Raw genomic sequence first — 22958 nt, 5'->3', positions numbered from 1 at the left:
ATAACCTGGCCCCAAACCGTTTAGGGCTTTAAATGTCAATACCAGCACTTTGAATCGGGCCCGGACCTGGACTGGCAGCCAATGAAGTTGTAAAAGGACTGGCGTAATGTGATCTCGCCAGCCAGTCCCTGTTAGTAAACGGGCTGCCCTGTTTTGTACCAGCTGAAGCTTCCGGACCGTTTTCAAAGGCAGCCCCACGTATAACGCATTGCAGTAATCCAAACGAGAGGTTATCAGAGCATGGATAACTGTAGCTAGGCTATCACTGTCCAGATAAGGCCGCAGTTGGTATATCAGCCTAAGCTGATAAAAGGTGCTCTTTGCCACTGAGTTCACCTGTGCCTCAAGTGACAGTTCTGGATCGAAGAGCACCCCCAAACTACGGACCCGATCCTTTAGGGAGAGTGCAACCCCGTCCAGGACAGGGCAAACATCACCTTGCCGGACAAATGAACCACCCGCTAACAGTACCTCCGTCTTGTCTGGATTGAGTCTCAGTTTGTTAGCCCTCATCCAGTCCATTACCGTGCCCAGGCACTGGTTCAGAACAGTCACTGCCTCACCTGGGTTTGATGAAAAGGAAAGGTAGAGCTGGGTGTCATCCGCATATTGATGACACCTCAGTCCACATCTCCGGATAACCTCCCCCAGCGGCTTCATGTATATGTTAAACAGCATAGGGGATAAAATAGAGCCCTGCGGAACCCCATGGCTTAGGAGCCACGGCACAGAGCAATAATCCCCCAGCACCACCTTCTGGAATCGGCCATCCAAGTAGGAGCGGAACCACTGCAACACAGTACCTCCAACTCCCAGCTCAGACAACCTATCCAGAAGGATACCATGGTCGATGGTATCGAAGGCCGCTGAGAGGTCCAGGAGAACCAACAGGGTTGCACTCCCCCTGTCTCTCTCCCGACAGAGGTCATCCCACAGGGCGACCAAGGCAGTTTCCGTTCCAAAACCAGGCCTGAAACCCGATTGAAATGGATCTAGATAATCCGTTTCATTCAAGAGTGCCTGGAGTTGTCCTGCAACCACCCGCTCAAGCACCTTGCCCAGGAAAGGGATATTTGCCACCGGCCTGTAGTTGTTAACATCTTCTGGGTCCAGATTAGGCTTCTTCAGGAGTGGTCTAATTACCGCCTCTTTTAAAGAGGCCGGCACCACTCCCTCTCTCAAGGAGGCATTTACAACCTCCTGGACCCAGCCGGCGATCCCCTCCTTATTTAATGTAATGAGCCACGAGGGGCAAGGGTCAAGCACACAGGTGGTCGACCGGACTTGGCCAAGCACCTTGTCTACATCCTCGGGCCTCAATAACTGAAACTCATCCAATAAAACTGAGCCGGACGGCGCTCTGAACGCCTCTACTAGTGGTGCTGCATTAAGTGTGGTGTCCAATTCATGACGAATCTGAGCGACTTTATCTTCAAAGTGCCGTGCAAACTCGTCACAGCGTGCTACCGAGGGTTCAACTATCTCACGCCCTGGCCCAGAGTGTAACAGGCCACGAACATATATAAATTAACATTTATATAAATTAACATTTATATAAATGTTAATATAAATTAATGTTCCCATAAATTCCCATAAATTAATGTTATATAAATTAACATTTATATACCGCCCCATAGCCGAAGCTCTCCAGGTGGTTTACAAAAGTTAAAAACAGTGAACATTAAAAAGAAATATACAAAATTTAAAACCATAAAAAGCATAAAAAACAAACAAAAACAGACAATATCCATTTAAAAACAACTATTGCAAATACACATCTAGAACTACATTAAAAAATCCATCCAATGGTATATAACATATACCCTAAGACATTTTTCAACTTGCAACAGTGTTGATATAATTTATGCCATCCAATGTAAGTGTCCAAAATTTTACATGGGAAAAACCATCAGACCCCTTAAGAAACAAATAATACATCTGAGTAATATCAGAAACAATAGGCCAGGTGCTCCACTTTTATGCAATTTTGGGGAAAAGAAACATCTTCTAACAAAGTACGCAGTACGACAATGGAAGTTACCTAGGGAGGTTGTGGGCTCAAGAGGCAGCTGGACAACCATCTGTCAGGGCTGCTTTAGGGTGGATTCCTGCATTAAGCAGGGGGTTGGACTCGATGGCCTTGTACACTGGAAAAACTTAACCATAAGGATGAGAAGCAGCTGCTTAAAAAATAACTGGAGTGGACTATGAAATTAAACACCCAGTCTCCACATATATCATTCTCGTTGGGCCAACGCGTTCCACAGCCGTTTGTCCCTCGGCAGCACCCTTACGAGGGCTCTGCGTGCGTGTGCGTGTGCGGTAGCGGCGGTGTTGTGGTGCCGGAGCTCGGGGAGGGGCGGGGCGTCGCCGCTGCTGCGGCCGCCAGGAGGACGATCCTGGCGCGGTCCCAGAGCATGGAGTAGCGCCTAGGAGGCGGAGGCGGCCCGTGCCTGGTGATGTGAGCCGCTCAGCCCAGAGGAAGCGCCTGCCTGCCTGCCTGCCTGCCTGCCTGCCTGCCTGCCTGCCTGCCGGAGGAAGCGGGCGCCCCTGAGGGGGGCAGGCGAGGGGGGCTCGTCGCTCGCGGACGGGATGCGCCATGGCCTCGGTGAAGGTGGCCGTCAGAGTCAGGCCCATAGACCGCAGGTGAGCCAGAACCCGAAAGCGAGGAAGGGGCGCTTGTGTCCCTCCCCTCCCCAGTCGCCCTCGCCCCTCCCCTCCTTCCTCTCACCAGTCACCCTTCCCCTCCCCTCCCCAGTCGCCCTCGCCCGTCCCCACGCCCACACAGGTGCTGAACCTGTTCCCTCGTGCCGTGTATCAGCCTTCCCCAGTCTGGTGCCCTCCGGATGTTTTGGACTCCCAACTCCCATCAGCACCCAGCCAGCATGGCCTATGGTCAGCAATGCTGAGAGCCGGAAGTCCAAAACATCTGGAGGGCACCAGGTTGGGGAAAGCTGGCGTACAATACCACACCTGGGTGTGCCTGCTGCTTGGAGCGCCCGATCAACTTCGCTGCTTCGGCTGGCGGAGTCCCAGAGGGACGTCGAGATGGCCGAACGACTCCCGCTTCTGTTGAGCCTGCGGGAGGCAAAGGAGGCTCCTTTGCCTAATAAGACTTGGTTGGGAAGGGGTGCTTAATCAGGTGTGTTTTTCGTATCCCTTTACGGTAAAGGTGCACCTGCCAAATCTTCACATGTTTTATGTAGAACTAACTGATAAAGGCACAGAAGGTTTGGGCCTGTTTTTCATAGAATCATAACCTATTACATCTTAAAAACTATAATATTTGAGAGTTCTTCTTGTACAAGAAGACACTACTAAACATATCTCTAGTATTCAAATGTAAATGTATATTTTCTGTTCAAAAGAAACTACTATAAAAGACATGCCCACATGTAGTGTTTTTGTTTGTTTGTTTGTTTGTTTGTTTTAAAGAAAAACTTGAGTATCATGCCACCTGTAAAATTCCACCCAGGCAAGTTTTACGACTTTTTAGTTCTTCCTCAGCTTGCACTGTCATATAAACTGATACTGGTGACTGAATGTTTGCTCCCTGGTGGCTGGTTATATCATTAAAATGTGATGTCAGCATTGGGGAGAACCATGTCAGCAGGATTGAGATACGTAGAGAGGCGAGTTTTAATAACAAGGTATTATCAGTGGGTCCCAGAGGTGTCTTAAAATTAACCTCACTGTGTGGATAGATACTACAGGTGAGCTTCTCCCCACATAGTTTTCCTCCCATGGTGAGTTTAGAAGTGACCTTCACTGGGCAGCCCTAAAATTTATGTGTTGTTAACTTGTACTTGTCACAAGAGAAATGGCAGTTATTGCTCATTTTTGTGGTGAGCAAAAAATGCATCCAGGCAACCAAACACGGCTCCTCTGCAGTCTGCTATTGAAGGCCTTCACTCTTCCATTTGCAGAAATGGGGGAAACAAATAGCCTGACAGGCAGTCTCCTTAAATGAGTTGCATATCCAAAGTCTAACTTACGTCCCATTCATTTCAGTGGGACTGCTTGTAAGTAGGATTAACGTTGGATACAACTCAAGACTCTGTTTTCATACCATGGCGGCAATTCCTGGTTGCTTAACCTAGGAATTGAGGGGATGAGTGGAGTCCGTGAGCCATTTCTGCTTGTTTGTGAGGTGCAAACCCAGTAATTCTGATTTGTTTCTTAGCTGCTGCCGTGACAAGTGAACCAAGGCACAGAGACCTGTTTAAGACAGAGACTCAGCTCTGAATGTGATGGGTGGAACGTTCTCTTCCCTTCCTACATGCGCCGAGAAAAAGACATGCATGCTCCATCCAGAACCAGGGTTCGGAGCAAATCAGTGTTGCTGTTTCATGAAACAAAACCGCCAGATTTCAAAATTTAAATTAGATTTTTAAAATTTAACTTTTTAAAACCATAAATTTAATACTATATTTCTCTCATATTTAAGACAATAATAATAATACAGCTACAATTAAATCTCACATAAACATGCTAAATCTACACTTAACAGCCTCATAAAAAGGAATTAGGGAGCAATCCTATGGGCCCTAGACAGAATCTGGTGGGCCATAGGACATTTCGGATTTCTGGATCCAAATTCAGAGAAAGAGCTCTGACCTTGGACCCAGGAGTCTGAGCTCCGTGTTTCCTCCCCCTCACAGCCAGTGCAAAGAGAATTGCGCTGCCTGCCTCTCTGATGTCGCAAAAGTGACCTTGAAGGGAAAGGAAAGGGGTATGTTGGTGGGAGGGGAGGGGATAGGGGAAGCTAGGTTAGGCTAAATCCAGAGGTCTTCCCAGGCCTTAGCTGGACCTAAGGATTGCAGGGCCGAATAGTGAGGTACTGGTTCCTCTCTATTCAGCCCTGGTTAGGCCTCATCTAGAGTATTGTGTCCAGTTCTGGGCTAAAACAATTCAAGAAGGACGCAGACAAGCTGGAGCGTGTTCAGAGGAGGGCAACCAGGATGATCAGGGGTCTGGAAACAAAGCCCTATGAAGAGAGACTGAAAGAACTGGGCCTGTTTAGCCTGGAGAAGAGAAGATTGAGGGGAGACATGATAGCACTCTTCAAATACTTAAAAGGTTGTCACACAGAGGGGGGCCAGGATCTCTTCTTGATCCTCCCAGAGTGCAGGACACGGAATAACGGGCTCAAGATAAAGGAATCCAGATTCCAGCTGGACATCAGGAAAAACTTCCTGACTGTTACAGCAGTACGACAATAGAATCAGTTACCTAGGGAGGTTGTGGGCTCTCCCACACTAGAGGCATTCAAGAGGCAGCTGGACAAGCATCTGTCAGGGATGCTTTAGGGTGGATTCCTGCATTGAGCAGGGGGTTGGACTCGATGGCCTTGTAGGCCCCTTCCAACTCTGCTATTCTTTGATTCTATGATTATCCCAGGCAAATGGAGGGATCATCCCTGCCTGCTCCTGGAATCCCGTGTGTGTCATTTGGATGCACAGGGATGATCCTGGGACAATCCCAGGATATAGGCCTGGTCTAGCCATGGCCCCAGACTCCTTTCTTCCCCTTCCCTGATGCCTCAACTAGATGGGTGAAAATGCCTGTCTAGCTAAATTGCAGAGTGGGGGTAGTGCGGAGGTGAAGATCGCCTCCATAGCTCCTCTTGCTCTGGAATGGATGCTTGTAAGCTTCTGAATTCTTACAAGTATCAACAACAGATTCAATAGGATTGTGTTCTTAATGGCTCTGCCACACTCACACATATTGAATTACCTACCAATCAAACATGGGTATTCATTTCAGTTTTCATCTCATGAGAATGGCCAGCCTAAGTACCTGCTCTTGCTTCTTCTGAGCTTTCAGTTTCTTTTTCTTTGACAAAAGTTATATGTGCAAAGACAGAGGCTAGAGAGGATTGTTTTTTTGTGGTTATGTAGTGGTGGAGCTGGGCCAAGCAAGGTAGAATCACAGAAGAGTTGAGTTGAAAGGGGCCGATAAGGCCATCGAGTCCAACCCCCTGCTCAATGCAGGAATCCACCTTAAAGCATCCCTGACAGATGGCTGTCCAGCTGCATCTTGAATGCCTCTAGTGGAGAGTTAAGACAGACAATAAAGCAGTGGGTTGTGTTTTTTTTAAAAAAAATCAGAAATAAGTATGTGTTTGTCTGACACTGAAAAGATGATATTGCTGGCACTAGATGAGCTTCCTTGGGGAGAGTGTTCTATAAACACCTGGGCCATTCCTGAATTGCCCCCCTGCCCACTTCTCTTGGAGAGGGTATATAGAGAAGGGCCTCTGAAGCCAACTTCAGGGACTGGGTAGGTTCATACTGGCAGAGATGGTCCTTGAAGTATTTGCACTGGCAACCAAGAAATTAAGAGCTGAATTTGTTGCTTGCCTGTGAATATTCCTTCTGTATTTGTTTTGGGTTGTAGCTAAACAATAAAACTATTACTACAATTACTGCTGCTGTGTTACTTTGTGTAGAATCCAACTAAAGCCCTAAGAGTAGATCCATTGAAATGAATGGGGCTTGTTAGCCAAGACTAACTCCAGTCCCATTCATTTCAGTGGGTCTGTTCTAAGTAGGACTTTACTCTATATTTCCGTACATATAACCTCAAACTGTCATTGGTGCTTCTTATAAGAAGACCTTGCATAGAAATGTTTTAAAAACATTCCCTCTGTACATAAAAAGTTCAGTATGCAAAATAGATGCAGTGAGATGCAAAGCCTGCTTGTAAGAATGAAACAGTGTATATACTGCTCTGTTTAATTGTGAATTAGCATGGTTTAGTGGTCGTATTTGGACCATTATTCAGGAAATGTTGAAATGGGAAACTTGATTTAAATCAACATTTTACTGTGCTGATTTAAATCATTCCATCCTCCATTCTGAAATCTTTATGCTCAGTGATCTCTGTCTTCCTTTGGAAGGAAGCATGACTAATCCTGTATTGCTGAACTTTCTGCAAATGGAAGGCACATGATGCTCATGATGTTACTGGAGCTGTTTATTTATTTATTGCATTCCTATGCTGCCCAATAGCAGAAGGTCTCTGTGCGGCTCACAAATATCAAAACCGTGAGTACAATTTAAAGTATAAAACTTAAACCACAATGTAAAAACACAATATAAAAGTACAACCAGAATAAAACTGAGCAGCAATACAAAGATTCAAAATACAGATAAGCAGGTTTGGTTCTCTAATAAGAAATTTTTGGGAACTCAAGGAGTTAATCATCAGCCCCTTGAAGGAACAGTAGGATAAAAGTGAAGTACGAGCATAAATCTAATTTGGCAGAAGCATGGAGCCATCAGTCCCGTAATTCACATCTCCCTTGTTCAAAAATTATGGAAAATGGGAAGAAAAAGAGTCAGGTTGAGGTTACCTGAAGCACTGAAATTATCTGCAGAATGCATACATTAGAGTGCTGCCCTGCTTTCTACAGAAATCTTACCTGCCAAAAACAAGATGTTATTTGTTATGCAATACATCCTTTTGGATAATGTAGGTCATAATAATAATAATAATAATAATAATAGTAATAGTAATACTTTTATATAGTATTATATAGCACCTTAGAGTGTTCAAATTACTTCAATTTGGATGTACATTTCCCAACTCACCAAATAATTGTTTAGCAGCCAGAAACGTGTGTCAGGACTCTTGCCTCCTTTATTAATCAATCAATCAATTAATTAATTTTACTGCATTTCTATACCGTCCAATAGCCGAAGCTGTCTGGACGGTTCACAAAAATTAAAACCATGAAAACAATTCAAAGTATAAAACAAACAACAGTATAAAAACACAGTATACAAGTACAATATAAAAGCACAACCAGGATAAAACTGAGCAGCAGTGCAAAGATTAATATAGATTTAAAATCCCTACCTAATAATAATAATAATAATAATAATAATAATAAATTTATTTCTTACCCACCTCTCCATTCTGATCAAGGCGGGGAACAGCAGCAAATATAAAATACATAAAACTGAATTAAAACATAACATACATTTTTAAAACATTCTAAAAACATCCTAAAATTCCACCGGATAGGCCTGCCGGAAGAGATCAGTCTTAATTGCTTTCTTAAATGCTAATAGACTATTAAGTTGAGGTGTCTCCTCCGGCAGGCCATTCCACAGTCTGGGAGCAGCAGAAGAGAAGGTCCTCTGGGTAACAGTTGTCAATCTAGTTTTGGCTGGCTGAAGTAAATTCTTCCCAGAGGACCTGAGTTTGCGGGGCGGATTGTAGGTGAGAGGATATGTCATTGAGATACACACACACACACACACACACACACACACACACACACACACACATATATATATCTCAGAGTGAAATGGAACTAATAAATAGTGACAGCAAAAAAAGGTGCCCCAACAACCTTAGTGGAAGAGGGTTGAACACTGTTGAAATAGTTGTTATTATTATTATTATTATTATTATTATTATTATTATTATTATTTTTATTTTTATTATTTATTTATATAGCACCATCAATGTACATGGTGCTGTACAGATAACACAGTAAATAACAAGACCCTGCCGCATAGGCTTACAATCTAATAAGTTGTAGTAAACAATAAAGAGGGAAGGAGAATGCAAACAGGCACAGGGAAGTGTAAACAGGCACAGGGTAGGGCAAAACCAACAGTGTAAAGTCAGAACAAACTCAATATTTGGTTGTCAGCATATCAACCCAGTACTTTGGGTTGCTAAAATGAATTAGTGTGCAAACAGTTTTAGTACCTACATTTTTTCTTATATTTAAACAATGTAAGGGAAGTACATGCTCTTGTCTTTATGTTTTTACATGTATTCCAATAAAATAATCTATATAATATAACATTTAAATCACATTTAAGTGTGCTTTAATCTTTTTCCTCAACTATTTCAGATCAAATATTTGAGACATTTTGGGACAATTTTTTTTAAATAGGGTACTTTTCTTTTAGATTTGCTGTTTATTAAATACAAGGAAAATAAACATGATAAATTAGATCGCTCTAGGGCAGAGGTAGGTAACATGTTGCACTCCAGATATTTTGACCTATAGATCCCATTACCTCTGGCCAGCATAGCCAATGGTGAGGGATGATGAGAATTGTAGGCTAAAACATTGGAAGAACCACAAGTTGTCCATCCTTGCTCTAGGGAAATATCAGAAATATTCTGATGCAAACTGCAAAGTTTCCTGTAAAAAACAACCTTATGCAAATTAACCTAATTTGGATTCCAAAATTTCCCAGTCCATACTGAAAATGTTCTTATGCAATAGACCCTACGCAAATTAACCTAATTCAGATTAACTCACATCACTGCTCGTAGGATTACATTTTTGCTCTCCTGCAGTGGTCTTCATGTATTAATTTAAGTAATGTCTGAGAGGCACCATAATCTGTGGTACTGTCCCTAAGAAACATTCGGGCTTGAATCACTGTGACAGATCTGTTGAGCCCATCAGGTTCAACTTACTGCTTCAACAAAAGATAATCCTAAAGAGATGGATACAAGGCAGCGTCAGTAATTTAATGAACCATGGTAAAATACCTTCCCACATCAAGAAATGGAAATAAAGGAAACTGGCTAAACTGGTTAGACAGATCCCATATCATGCTCCGTTTCTGCTGCTCCTCCCTTTCTCAAAGAATACGGAACAATATTACAAAGAGTAGCCAGGCTAAACTGCTTCTTCAAGCTGAAATTTCATTAGGGTAACTACTAATTAGCCAAACTGTTTTGTGTGTGTGAGAGAGATAAAGATTTTGTTCAAAGTTGAGAGTGCTGCTGATGGCTATATACCCACCGATTGTTGAGGAGTTTGTTGTTTTTTGTGATAGTTCGTAAGTTTTGTCATATGGGTTTATATGGGGGCAAAATCTCTTCTCTTTGCCCTCCTTTAAAGTTCCCAACCACCAGTGCACTTTCTGGGGTTCCTCCCTTCAGCATCTCAGTGACTCTTCTGGAACATGTGCTAGAGGATTACTTGCTCACACCACTTCTGTAGCTTTTCTGTTCTGTAAAATGCTAAATAATTAAACAATCACTTGTTCAGGGTGGATTTGATTTAAATCACTTTGATTTAAATCACGATTTAAATCACTACTCAGAAAGACTTGATTTAATCGTGTGACTCCCCCCCCACACAAAAGTGCACTCTTCCTCGCTGTATTTTACACAACTCAGAGGTTGTTTTTTTTAAAGATTTTTTATTTTCTACAATACTTAACATACACCATTACAATTAAAACAAAAACAACATACTACATAACTGTTGAATAACATCGATATCATATCTATATAACATAATCAAACTTAACATATAAGTGCACCCCCCACCTCGGGATCTCATTCCTGATTCCAAAATCTCATACTTTCTTCTGCTGGTGGTTTCCCACTTCCCTTTGAAAACACAAATATTAGGAACTGTTTCCAAATTCCTTCAAAATCATTTGTTTTAGCTATACCTCTTCTCCATTTAATATTACAAGTCAATTTATCATTAATAGCTATATCCCATACTTCTTTGTACCATTCTTCAATATAATATTCCCCTTGAATCTTCCAGTTCCTAGCTACAATCAATCTTGCTGCAGTCAGCAAATTCGATATCAATTCCTTAATTTCTTTTTTACATTTTAAATCTTCAAATAGTGACAGTAATGCAACTTTTGGTGTTCATTCTATCTTCATTCCCACAATTTCTTCAATCTCCAAAAACACCATCTTCCACAATTTTTGAACATATTTGCATTCCCACCACATATGTAAATACGTTCCTTTCCCCCCACATCCTCTCCAACAATTTGCTGAGTGCTGATTATTTATCTTATTTAATCTAACCGGGGTTAGGTACCACCTCCATATAATTTTAAAGTAATTCTCTTTTATTCTTACTGACGTGTTTCTCAACACTCTTTGTTTCCATAGTCCCTCCCAGCACTGTTGTCCTATTTGTACATTCAAGTCTGTCTCCCAAACCATTTTACCTGAACTATCCATCGACCCTTTCTCCAACAGTATTCTATATATTTCACTCATTAACCCTTTTGACACTGTTCTTTTTCCCTTATCATTTTCTTTCTTAACTATTAATTCCTCAAACTTCGTCAGTTCTCTACCATCTCCATTTTCTCTTACTCACTTTTTGGTCCACTGTTCTAATTGCCAATAATTTAACCAAGTTAATTTTATATCTTTTAAAGCCTCTTCCATATCCTCTCTTGTATTCATTTCTCTTAACCATTCCCTTAGTTTCATTTTATTTTTTCTATTAAAACTTTACTTAATCTACTCTTTAATTCCTCCGGGAAATTCTTATTACCGGTGATAAAGGTGAGTTGCTCGGGAGCAACTCGCCTTTGTATTTACTCCAAATTTCCCAGTGAAACCTCAAGAGTGTATTACCTATACTTTCAACCCATTTTTTTCCCTTCCCTAAAAAATACATTTTCCAAATTAATCTCTATATTACTTGTAGTTTTATCATCCATCCAATCTAATTCTTCTATTCCTCCACAATATGTCTTAGCCTATTAGCTACGTAATATAGGTTAATATTTGGGAGACCCAATCCTCCCTTTTTTTGACTTAAATACCATTTATTCTTATTTACCTTCGCTTTCTTATCTCCATTACAATAATTATGATATTTTGCCAACTTTTTATCTCTGATTCTGAAATTTTTATTGGTAACATCCTAAACATAAAATTAATCTTTGCTAAAATCTTCATTTTTATTAATGCTATTCTTCCAAACCAGGATAAATTTAATCTTTTATATTTTTCCAATTTTACTAAAATCTCTTTTTTTAAACTATTTAAATTCTCTTTTTCTAAACTCTCTAAATTTTGTGTAATTTTAATTCCCAAATATCTAATCTGTTCCTTAACTCTCATTTCTCTTCCCTTTTCTTCCCAGTCCTTCTCTTCCTTTTTAGTATAATTAAATAGCATCATCTCTGATTTGGACCATTTTTTTCTTAACCCAGTAATTTCCTCAAATTCTCTCAATTGCTGTTTAATTCTTCCCATATTTCCTATTGGATTTTTAATAGTTAACAAAGTATCATCTGCAAACATATTCAGTTTTATTCTTTTAATACCACCTATTCCTTCTATCTCCCCATCATCTCTTATTGCATTCGCCAATAATTCCATAACCATTACAAACAGGACCGGCGAGAGTGGACATCCTTGTCTTGTCCCTCTGGCTAGTCGTACCTTGTCCGTAACTCCGTCATTCACTACTACTACGGCTGTATTTTGAGAGTACAACTGTTCTATTATAGCTTTAAATTTATTTCCAAATCCCATTTTATTTAAAACAATCTTTAAAGCTTGCCAGCTCACACAATCAAAAGCCTTGAAAATATCCAATGCCAAGATTCCTGCTTTAATTTTAGACTTTTTTTATCACCTGTATTACATTTAAGACTCTTCCCACTAAATTATGCATTTGTCTTCCTGCTACAAATCCACATTGTTCTTCCCCTATACATTCAGCTATAAATTTATTCAACCGCTTTGCTAAAATAGTTGAAAAATGTTTAGCATCTTGATTTATTAATGAAATAGGTCTATATGAATCAGGGACAGTCAAATCTTTATCTGGTTTTGGAATTAAAATTATTAATGAATGTTCCCATGATTCTGGTGTCCTCTCTCCTTCCAATATGGAGTTGTACAGCTTCAATAATTTGGGTACTAAGAAGGTTTTAAAAACCTTATAATATTCCGGTCCTAAACCATCTACCCCAGGTGATTTACCCACTTTCAAATTCTCAATTTCTCTTTGAGTTATTACCTTCTCCATTAACTCTTTATGTTCTATTTTTATTCCCTTCTTTATATACTTTTCTATATAAGCTTCCAACTTCTTTTTTTGGATATCCTTTCCCTTATATAATTCTTGATAAAATTCTTGAATTTTTTTTATTTTGCCCTTCATTATATGACAATAATTCCCTTGTTTATCTTTCACTATTCCTATCCCATTCCTAGCTTTTTCCTTTTGTGTGAGTCTGGCTTTGTTGTTGTTTATTCGTTCAGTCGTTTCCGACTCTTCGTGACTTCATGGACCATCCCACGCCAGAGCTTTCTGTCGGCTGTCGCCACCCCCATCTTCCCCAAGGTCAAGTCTGTCACCTCCAGAATATCATCCATCCATCTTGCCCTTGGTCGGCCCCTCTTCCTTTTGCCTTCCACTTTCCCTAGCATCAGCCTCTTCTCCAGGGTATCCTGTCTTCTCATTATGTGGCCAAACTACTTCAGTTTTGCCTTTAATACCATTCCCTCAAGTGAGCAGTCTGGCTTTATTTCCTGGAGTATGGACTGGTTTGATCTTTATTATTCTTGCAGTCCACGGCACTCTCAGAATTTTCCTCCAACACCACAGTTCAAAAGCATCTATCTTCCTTCGCTCAGCCTTCCTTATGGTCCAGCTCTCGCAGCCATAGGTTACTACGGGGAATACCATTGCTTTAACTATGCGGACCTTTGTTGTCAGTGTGGTGTCTCTGCTCTTAACTATTTTATCAAGATTTGTCATTGCTCTCCTCCCAAGAAGTAAACGTCTTCTGATTTCCTGGCTGCAGTCAGCGTCTGCAGTAATCTTTGCGCCCAGAAATACAAAGTCTGTCACTGCCTCCACGTTTTCTCCCTCTATTTGCCAGTTATCAATCAAGCTAGTTGCCATAATCTTGGTTTTTTTGAGGTTTAACTGCAACCCAACTTTTGCACTTTCTTCTTTCACCTTCATCATAAGGCTCCTCAGTTCCTCCTCACTTTCAGCCATCAAAGTGGTGTCATCTGCATATCTGAGGTTGTTAATGTTTCTTCCTGCAATTTTAACTCCAGCCTTGGATTCGTCAAGCCCAGCACGTTGCATGATGTGTTCTGCATACAAGTTAAATAGATAAGGTGAGAGTATACAACCCTGCCGTACTCCTTTCCCAATCTTAAACCAGTCTGTTGTTCCGTGGTCTGTTCTTACCGTTGCTACTTGTTCATTATACAGATTCCTCAGGAGGCAGACAAGATGACTTGGTATCCCCATACCACCAAGAACTTGCCACAGTTTGTTATGATCCACACAGTCAAAGGCTTTAGAATAGTCGATAAAACAGAAATAGATGTTTTTCTGGAACTCCCTGGCTTTCTCCATTATCCAGCGGATATTGGCAATTTGGTCTCTAGTTCCTCTGCCTTTTCTAAACCCAGCTTGTACATCTGGCAATTCTCGCTCCATGAATTGCTGGAGTCTACCTTGCAGGATCTTGAGCATTACCTTGCTGGCATGTGAAATAAGTGCCACTGTCTGATAGTTGGAACATTCTTTAGTGTTTCCCTTTTTTGGTATGGGGATATAAGTTGATTTTTTTGCTGGCATATGGCATGCATCACCTTGACAGCATCATCTTGCAATATTTTAAACAGTTCAGCTGGGATACCGTCGTCTCCTGCTGCCTTGTTATTAGCAATGCTTCTTAAGGCCCATTCGACCTCACTCTTCAGGATGTCTGGCTCTAACTCACTGACCACACCATCTGAGCTATCCCCGATATTATTATCCTTCCTATACAGATCTTCTGTATATTCTTGCCACCTTTTCTTGATCTCTTCTGTTTCTGTTAGGTCCTTGCCATCTTTGTTTTTGATCATACCCATTTTTGCCTGGAATTTACCTCCGATGTTTCTAATTTTCTGGAAGAGGTCTCTTGTCCTTCCTATTCTATTGTCTTCTTCCACTTCTGCACATTGCTTGTTTAAAAATAATTCCTTATCTCTTCTGGCTAACCTCTGGAATTTTGCATTTAATTGGGCATATCTCCCCCTATCACTGTTGCCTTTTGCTTTCCTTCTTTCTTGGGCTACTTCCAGTGTCTCAGCAGACAGCCATCTTGCCTTCTTGGTTTTCTTTTTCTTTGGGACGTTTTTTGTTGCCACCTCTTGGACAATGTTGCGAACTTCTGTCCATAGTTCTTCCGGGACCCTATCTACTAAATCTAGTCCCTTAAATCTGTTCTTCACTTCCACTGCATATTCATTAGGAATATTAGTGAGCTCGTATCTAACTGATCTGTGGGCCTTCCCTATTCTCTTTAGTTTTATTCTAAATTGTGCAATAAGAAGTTCGTGATCTGAACTACAGTCAGCTCCAGGTCTTGTTTTTACTGTCTGTATAGATGTCCGCCACCTTTGGCTGCAAAGGATGTAGTCAAACTGATTTCGGTGTCGGCCATCTGGTGAAGTCCATGTATAAAGCCGTCTTTTTGGTTGTTGGAAGAGAGTGTTTGTTATGCACAGTGAGTTGTCCTGGCAGAATTCTATCAGCCTATGTCCCGCTTCATTTTGTTCTCCTAGACCATGCTTACCTGTAATTCCAGATGTCATTTGACTGCCCACCTTAGCGTTCCAGTCTCCTGTAACGAAAATAACATCTTTTTGGTGTATTATCCAGTAGGTGCTGCAGATCCTCATAGAACTGATCTACTTCTGCTTCTTCAGCATCTGTGGTTGGGGCATATATTTGGATCACTGTGATGTTAAATGGCTTACCCTGAATTCGAATTGAGATCATTCTATCGTTTTTTGGATTGTATCTAAGCACTGCTTTAGCCACTTTATTATTAATTATGAAGGCTACTCCGTTTCTTCTGTGATCCTCTTGTCCACAGTAGTAGATCTGGTGCTGATCTGATGTGAAGTGGCCCATTCCGGTCCATTTCAGTTCGCTGACACCCAATATATCTATATTTAATCTTGACATCTCGCCAATAACCATGTCCAATTTGCCCTGGCTCATAGATCTTACATTCCAGGTTCCTATGGTGTGTTGACCTTTAGAACATCGGAATCGTCGTTCACCACCAGCACCGTCGGCCGCTAGCCGTCCTTTCGGCTTTGAGCTAGCTGCGTCATCATGTCTGGGGCTAGTTGAACTTATCCTCTGTTCCTCCCCAGTAGCATTTTGACCATCTTCCGACCTGGGGGTCCCATCTTCCGATGGTATACTGACATATCTCTGGTTGTACTGATCCATTTAGTTTTCATGGCAAGAGTACTGGGGTGGGTTGCCATTACCTTCCCCAGGGATCGTATTTAGTCTGACCTCTCTACCATGACCTTCCCGTCTTGGGTGTCCCTTCACAGTTTAGCTCATGGCATCCTTGAGGTGCTCAAGCTCCAGCACCGCGACAAGGTAACGATCTCCTTTGCTAGAAGTGAGTCTGGCTAGCAGTCTAGAATTTTTATTGCTATTTTCAAAATACTCCCTTTTCATATAAATTAAATTTTTCTGAACTTCCTCCAGGTTTATATTTTCTAATTCTCTTTTCTTTGCTTGTATTTCTATTAATTTATGTTTATTTTTAAATTGCCAATAGTCTTTCTCCAACTTCTTAATCTCTACCTCCAACTTTTCCTGCGCTGCAAACTGTTGCCTCCTTAAATTACACATTTCTCTAATACAAATCCCTCTTCCTACTGCCTTCATGGTATCCCAAACAACTGCCCTTGTCGTTCCTCCCTTCTCATTAATTTCCCAAGTCTCTGACAGTTCCCTCTGCATTTTTTCTACCACTTTATTATACTTCAAAATTTTTGTATTTAATTTCCACCTAAACGCTTCTTTATAATTTTTTCTAACTGTAAACTCTAAAGTTAGCAATGCATGATCTGTTACCTTTATTACCCCGTTTCCATTTTACAAACCTTAGTTGCAAACTCTTTTGAAACAAAAATATAATCTATCCTAGAGTATGTATGATAAACTGGCGAGTAATAAGAAAAGCCAGGATTCGCCCCACTAAGTAAACGCCAACAATCCACATAATCTTTTTCTTTTACTAATTTATTCAATATAGTAATATTATTTCTCTTTTCCGCATTAGTGGGGTTTGACCTGTCCAATCTATTATCCATTACCATATTAAAATCCCCAGCTAAAATAACATACCCCTCCTTAAACTCTTCTATTTCTTTAAATAATTCCATATAAAACTCTCTATGTCTCTCATTGGGGGCATAAACATTAACTAATGTATATGCTTTGCCTTCAATTTGTCCCTTTATCATAAGATATTTACCATTATCATCCTTTTTTATAGTTTCTAATATAAAACCGCTTTTTCTTGCAATCAAAATAGCCACTCCATTTTTTTTTAATGTCCCCAGTGACTTTTCATAATAAACTGACCATTTTGTGCGTATTTCATTTACTCCATTAAACCCCTGATGTGTTTCTTGCAGCAGGATAATATCAGATCCTTCTCTATTTAACATTTGTTCAATTCTCCTCCTTTTCACGACTGCCCCCAGACCTTTATCATTAAGCGTTGATACTTTAATTTTCTTATCCATATTTAACCTTTTGGTACTCTTTCCGACCCCGTGTGTTCTGCAACTCATAATCACATACATAAAAACACAAAAACCATAAACCCCCTTCAAATCCCTCCCTGCCACCCAATCAGACCCCCCCACCTTCCCATCCCACCCCCCACCTTCCCATCCCACCCCCCACCTCTTCCCACCCCCAAATCCCCGGAAGTCTACCACTCCGGCCGTTATCTACCTTTAAGGGAGGGGGGGGGGAAAGGCAGTGCTCTGCCTGACCGGCAAGACCTCTATATTTTAACAACTTTTATGTATTATTATCTCATAGTCAACTTATCAAATTTATTGCATCCCAGACTGCAGCTTCCAGACTTGCATCATTAAACAAACCCAAACTCTTCAGCAACTCCTTGCCCTGATCCAAAGAGGTTACTCTGTGCTGCCTCCCACCATGTGAAAATCTTAAGAAAACAGGGTAACCCCAGGCATACTTTATTTCATTCTTCGTTAATGTTTCAGTTATTTGCTTAACGCAGCGTCTCCATTGGTGTGTTTGCTGACAAAGATCGTTGTAGATTTGCACTGCTCTGCCTTTGTATTTTATCAGAGCCATAGACCTCAGTTTCTTCATAACTTGCTCTTTTTTGTAATAGCTGCCAAATTTCAATAGGATATCTTTAATTGCTCCTCTGTAGTTTACTCCTCCCACTCTATGAATCCTATCCAGCTCACAGTCTTTTATTTCCAGATCAGGCATCATGTCTTTAAACCACTTCAAAATTATTTTTCTCAAGTCCTCTCCTGGTTCTTCAATTAAATTCTTAATTCGTAGTGTAGATCTTCGATCTTGATCTTGTAATTGGATCAGCTTTAACTCTTGGTCCTGGAATTTTACATTACAGCTTTTTTCAAAGACATCTTGCCTTTTCTCCAGTGATTTTACTCCAACTTCTAATGTCTTTATAGCTCTGTCATTCTGGACAATCCTGTCAGTTAACACATCCAGTCTCTTATCTGCCTTCTTTGAATATTCATCCATCTTTTTAATGAGAGTTGTGTTGCTTCCTAATATCAAGCTCTTAAGTTCGTCCATAGAAGTTGGCGTCTTGCCAGCTTTCCCGGCCATCTTGTCACTCCCGTTCCCACTCTCACTGCTTTGTGTAACTTCTTCTGTGGGCACCTTTTCAAGACGGGCAAGATTATGATTTGAGGGGCGTTTTTGAAGCTGCCAGATAAGTTTTTCAACTTTTTTTTTAATTTTCTAACGTTCGGCATAGAGCTTATATCTATTGCTTAATGTCCCGAATAACAACCAACACCGTCTCTCTTTCCATGCATATAAACAACTTTCCTCTTTCAATGCTTTCTGATGGGTGAATTTATTGCCAATTACTCGTTCTTCCCAGATAAGGAGTGATATTTCACAGTAGTTTAACTCAGCAGGCGATGGAAGAGCTCCAACAATAACAAATCTTCACTTTCGATTTCAGTCTCTTCACTCCACCAAACTGATTTACAAGCCCGGAGACCGGGCTAATTTCCTCACTCCTTATTTTGCTTTGAAAAAAAACATCTTCACCATCAGTTAGAAGTCATAAGCATTTCCATTAATATTCATTAGAAACCCATGCCTTTTTAAACGAGATAATTAGATTCTCGAATGTCCCGTCTGGGAGCCTCCCAAGAAGTCTTAACCTTTCATTGCCGTCAAGCTCCGCCCCCCCAACTCAGAGTTACCAAAGACTAATTCTTGCTGGTATAATCTTAATATTTGCAACCAGTTGATGGTTTCATTTTTAGAATAGTAATTTTTCAGATTGGTTTTACAGTTATATCAAAAAAATATTGATTTGGTTATACTCTTAGAAACACATCATAGGTCAGTGGTTAATGCTTCTCCCGTGGCACCATTCACTTATTAGTTCTGAAAGGTCCGCATTTTAATAAAAAACCAACAACGCTGTCTCCCGTGCTCCGTTTTCTTCGACGATGACGTCATGCGCGAAAGTACCTGCATGATTTAGCGATTAGCTTCAGAGATTACTTCCCTGCACCTAATCTTGAAAACTCATGGATAAGGCATCCTTTTGAATGTGGTGATGCACAACTAACAACTCTATCTGCGGAAGAGCAAGATGCACTTGTTGATGTGACTTGTGATGGTTCATTGAAATCATTTTTCAAAGAATATAGACTGAACCAATTCTGGGTGAAGGTTTTTCCTGATTATAAGAAGTTAGGCGAAAAAGCTTTGAAACATCTAGTTCCCTTTGTTCCACATACCTTTGTGAGCAAACATTTTCGACATTTTGTTATATGAAGAACAAGCAGAGAAATCGGCTCGATGTTGATCCAGGTTTGAGATTAAAAGTAGGAAATATTGAACCAGATGTGGAAGGGATTGTTCGGGACAAAAAGAGGCATGATTTCTCCCATCACATTTAGGTTTAGTAGCTGCTCGAATTGTTGTCACCTTGCAACAATTTCATAATTATCTATCTTCAGTTTAATAGGTTAATCATTCATATTTGGACAACTTTTCTGCTGTATTTTATTGGAAGGAAAAAATTAATCTTACAGAAACCTCTGGAAGAGCATGACATTGTGAATGGATTAATGGAATTGATTTACCAAAACATGTAAACAGCCTAATGCTATGTAATTAAAAACTAATCCTTATTTCATGATGAATAACCTTTGAACTATAATGTATCTTAAATAGAATTTTTTTTATTAAAAAAATCCAATTTAAATAAAAAAACTAATTTAAATTTAAAAAATCCAATTTAATTAAAAAAATCCGATTTTTTTATTTTTTAAAAAAATCATTGATTTTTATCCACCCTGCACGTGTTTGATATATACATTTTTGGAGGTGAATTCTGCGTTATTTTAATTATATCTTACTGTGTTTTACTTGTGTTTGTTTAATATATTGTGGGATGAACTCTTTCTTAAACCTCTTCCCCATTCCCTCCTCCCACTTTGGTTTTTCAGTTATAGAACTTAGAGGGTAATCCTATGCATGCTTAAACAGAAAAAAGTCTTATAATTCTCAGCATCTCTAGCCAGCATGTAGGAATTTTACAGCTTGTTCTTGTTGTTGGTGGTCTAAACTTGCATACGTGCACACCCTTGAAGAAGCAACCTGCTTCTGCCTGTCCATCCATTCATAACCGATTGCAACATGGCCTTGTTAGTAGGGGTGTGCAAAGTGGGTCTTCTCTGCCTCAAAATCTGATCTGGAGCTCCGTAGAGGTGATTCTCTGTATCGATTTCAGAGCCCCTGCCCTCTCTCCGCCTTGTTGAATTACCCTTGAAGAACCATTCAGTATTCCGATAACTGATATTAACGGAAATGCTTACAGCTCCCTCATTTTTAAAGATAAAGAGATAAAATTTGGCACAGTGATAGCGCATAATGAGAGCTTTAGCCCCACCAAATTTGAATCACATCGGTTCATGCTTTGATTTTTTAAGGAATTTTTAAATGTAAATTAACAAAATGTTTACATCTGTATAATTTTTATAGATAAAGAGATGAAACATGGCAAAGTGATAGCTCTTAAGGAGGGATTTAGCTCCACCAACTTTGAATTAAATCAGTTTATGCCTTGATTTTTTAGGATTTTTTTTAAAAAAATCCACACTCCAGCCTTCTCCAACCTGGTACCCTCCAGAGCGAGAACACCACTGTGGCTATTCCTATCGGTTAGCCACAGAAGTCAATATGAAAGTTACCCCTCACCCCATTCAGCGTCTTCCAGACCTACTTTCTGCCAATCTCTACTCTAAAACAGCCTCCCCCAGTGTTGTGTCCTCCAGATGTTTTGGACAACAACTCCGATTATCTGACTATGCTGGCTCAAACTGATGGGAGTTGTACTCCAAAACATCTGGAGATCACCACATTGGGAAAGGTCCTAGGGACATCACAGAGGGCTCAATGAAAAATAAAACTAGTATCTATGAAAATATTTGTATTAATAAAAATACATATTGATACCTACAATTATTTTATGTAGTATTTTAACCTACTATACTATATAATTTTTTACAGGGAGAAGGATCTGGATGCTAAGTTTATTATATCAATGGAAAAAAATATAACAACAATTACAAATATGAAGGTGAGTGTGTTCAACCTCTATGGAAATATTTTTTCTTGCTTGACTTTGTCTCTTTCATTCACTTCATGGCAAATTGTTAGGACAGGACAGTGCCAGAATTTAAGACTAGTGGGTCAAGATGGATCTAGAGCAGTATTATGGCTTTGCTGAAAAATACTGAATTAGAACAATGTTCAGAAGTTTTGAATGAGGCCCTAAATCAATTGGAATCTGATTTTTTTTGTGTGAAGCGCCCAGAGAGCTTTTTGTGAACCGCCCAGAGAGCTTCGGCTATTGGGCGGTATAAAAATGTAATAAATAAATAAATAAATAAATATTTAGCATGTTTGACTTGTAAAGAACTAGAAAAGTATGCCATGTTAATTTTACGTGCTGTATAAATATCGCCCCTTTTCCCCCCCTCAAGAAATGAAAAAGCATTTAACTGTAATATCTGACTAGGAAGAACGTTAAATAACATGTATATTATTTATTTATTTATTTATTTATTTATTTTATTACATTTATATACCGCCCCACAGCCCGAAGCTCTCTGGGCGGTTTACAACATTAAATCATATTATATGATTCAAATATTATATTCAGACAAATTCAAGACTTTATTTGAAATTATTTTTTATCGGAATACTTGTAAATATTTTGAGATATGCTAATGTCTTACAATTCTTAAATTTTAAGAGGGCAAAAACACTGAAAATGAGCTGCACATTTATAGATATTATAAATGCATACATATTTCCTAGGGTTAAGCAGCTGAAAAGAAAGTTAAGTATAATGTTAAAGCTATCGAATTTGACTGGTATCTGTTCAGTATTATATTAATTAATTTTATGAAGCAATCTCTATCTTTCTGCTTTGTATTTTGGTGTTAAACAGAAGATACATATTACAACATGTATGGGAATTATTATTGTAAAATAAAATGCAAGGCAAACTAAACATTCCGGAGGTTTTGGAATTCTTGAATACACTTTCCTATCACAGGGCATTGCTAGACCTGCCGGATAAGCCGGCAGGGAGGAGGGGCGACGGCGCGCTAGAGGTAGCGCGCCGTCGCTGGCTTCTAGACCTACGACGTGACGGGGCAACGGGAAGCCCCGTAGCGTCGGCCATATTTTTTTTTGGTTTAAAGGGGCCATGTGCGCTGGAGAGCCGCCGGACAAGGTAAGTGGGTTTTTTTTTAAAAAAAATTAAGCCCCACCCGCTCCCTCTGCCCCTGACCCCCCCCCACAATTCCTGATGCTCCCCCGCCCGTTCGGCTGTCCTCCCCCCATGCCCAATGCCGTGTCCCTTGCTCTCCTTCCCTTGCCGCCTTGCCATCCCCGATGCCCGCTCTCCTTCCCTCGCCGCCTTGCCATCCCCGATGCCCGCTCTCCTTCCCTCGCCACCTTGCCATCCCCGATGCCTGCTCTCCTTCCCTCGCTGCCTTGCCATCTCCGATGCCCGCTCTCCTTCCCTCGCCGCCTTGCCATCCCCGATGCCTGGCCTTCTCCCCACCCTCTCCTGCCGGGT

General features: G+C 40.5%; 1 protein-coding gene across 5 annotated transcripts in view; it reads left to right on the top strand.

The window, feature by feature from the left end:
- Positions 1–2543: 2543 nt before the first annotated feature.
- Positions 2544–22958, top strand: part of KIF16B (kinesin family member 16B) — a 183976-nt gene continuing 163561 nt past the window's right edge. For 3 of the 5 annotated variants that reach the window (XM_063125353.1, XM_063125354.1, XM_063125352.1), the window contains exons 1-2: positions 2545–2646; positions 21377–21446. In XM_063125353.1, coding sequence (XP_062981423.1) covers positions 2600–2646; positions 21377–21446 — 117 coding nt within the window. In that variant the 5' untranslated portion in view covers positions 2545–2599. Of the gene's footprint in view, positions 2647–21376; positions 21447–22958 lie in introns of those variants that run through there. The other 2 variants (XM_063125356.1, XM_063125355.1) reach the window with 2 other exon arrangements.

Source organism: Elgaria multicarinata, chromosome 4, assembly GCF_023053635.1.
Source record: "Elgaria multicarinata webbii isolate HBS135686 ecotype San Diego chromosome 4, rElgMul1.1.pri, whole genome shotgun sequence".
Taxonomy (NCBI): Eukaryota; Metazoa; Chordata; class Lepidosauria; order Squamata; family Anguidae; genus Elgaria; species Elgaria multicarinata.
This window is presented reverse-complemented; position numbering and strand designations above follow the sequence as displayed.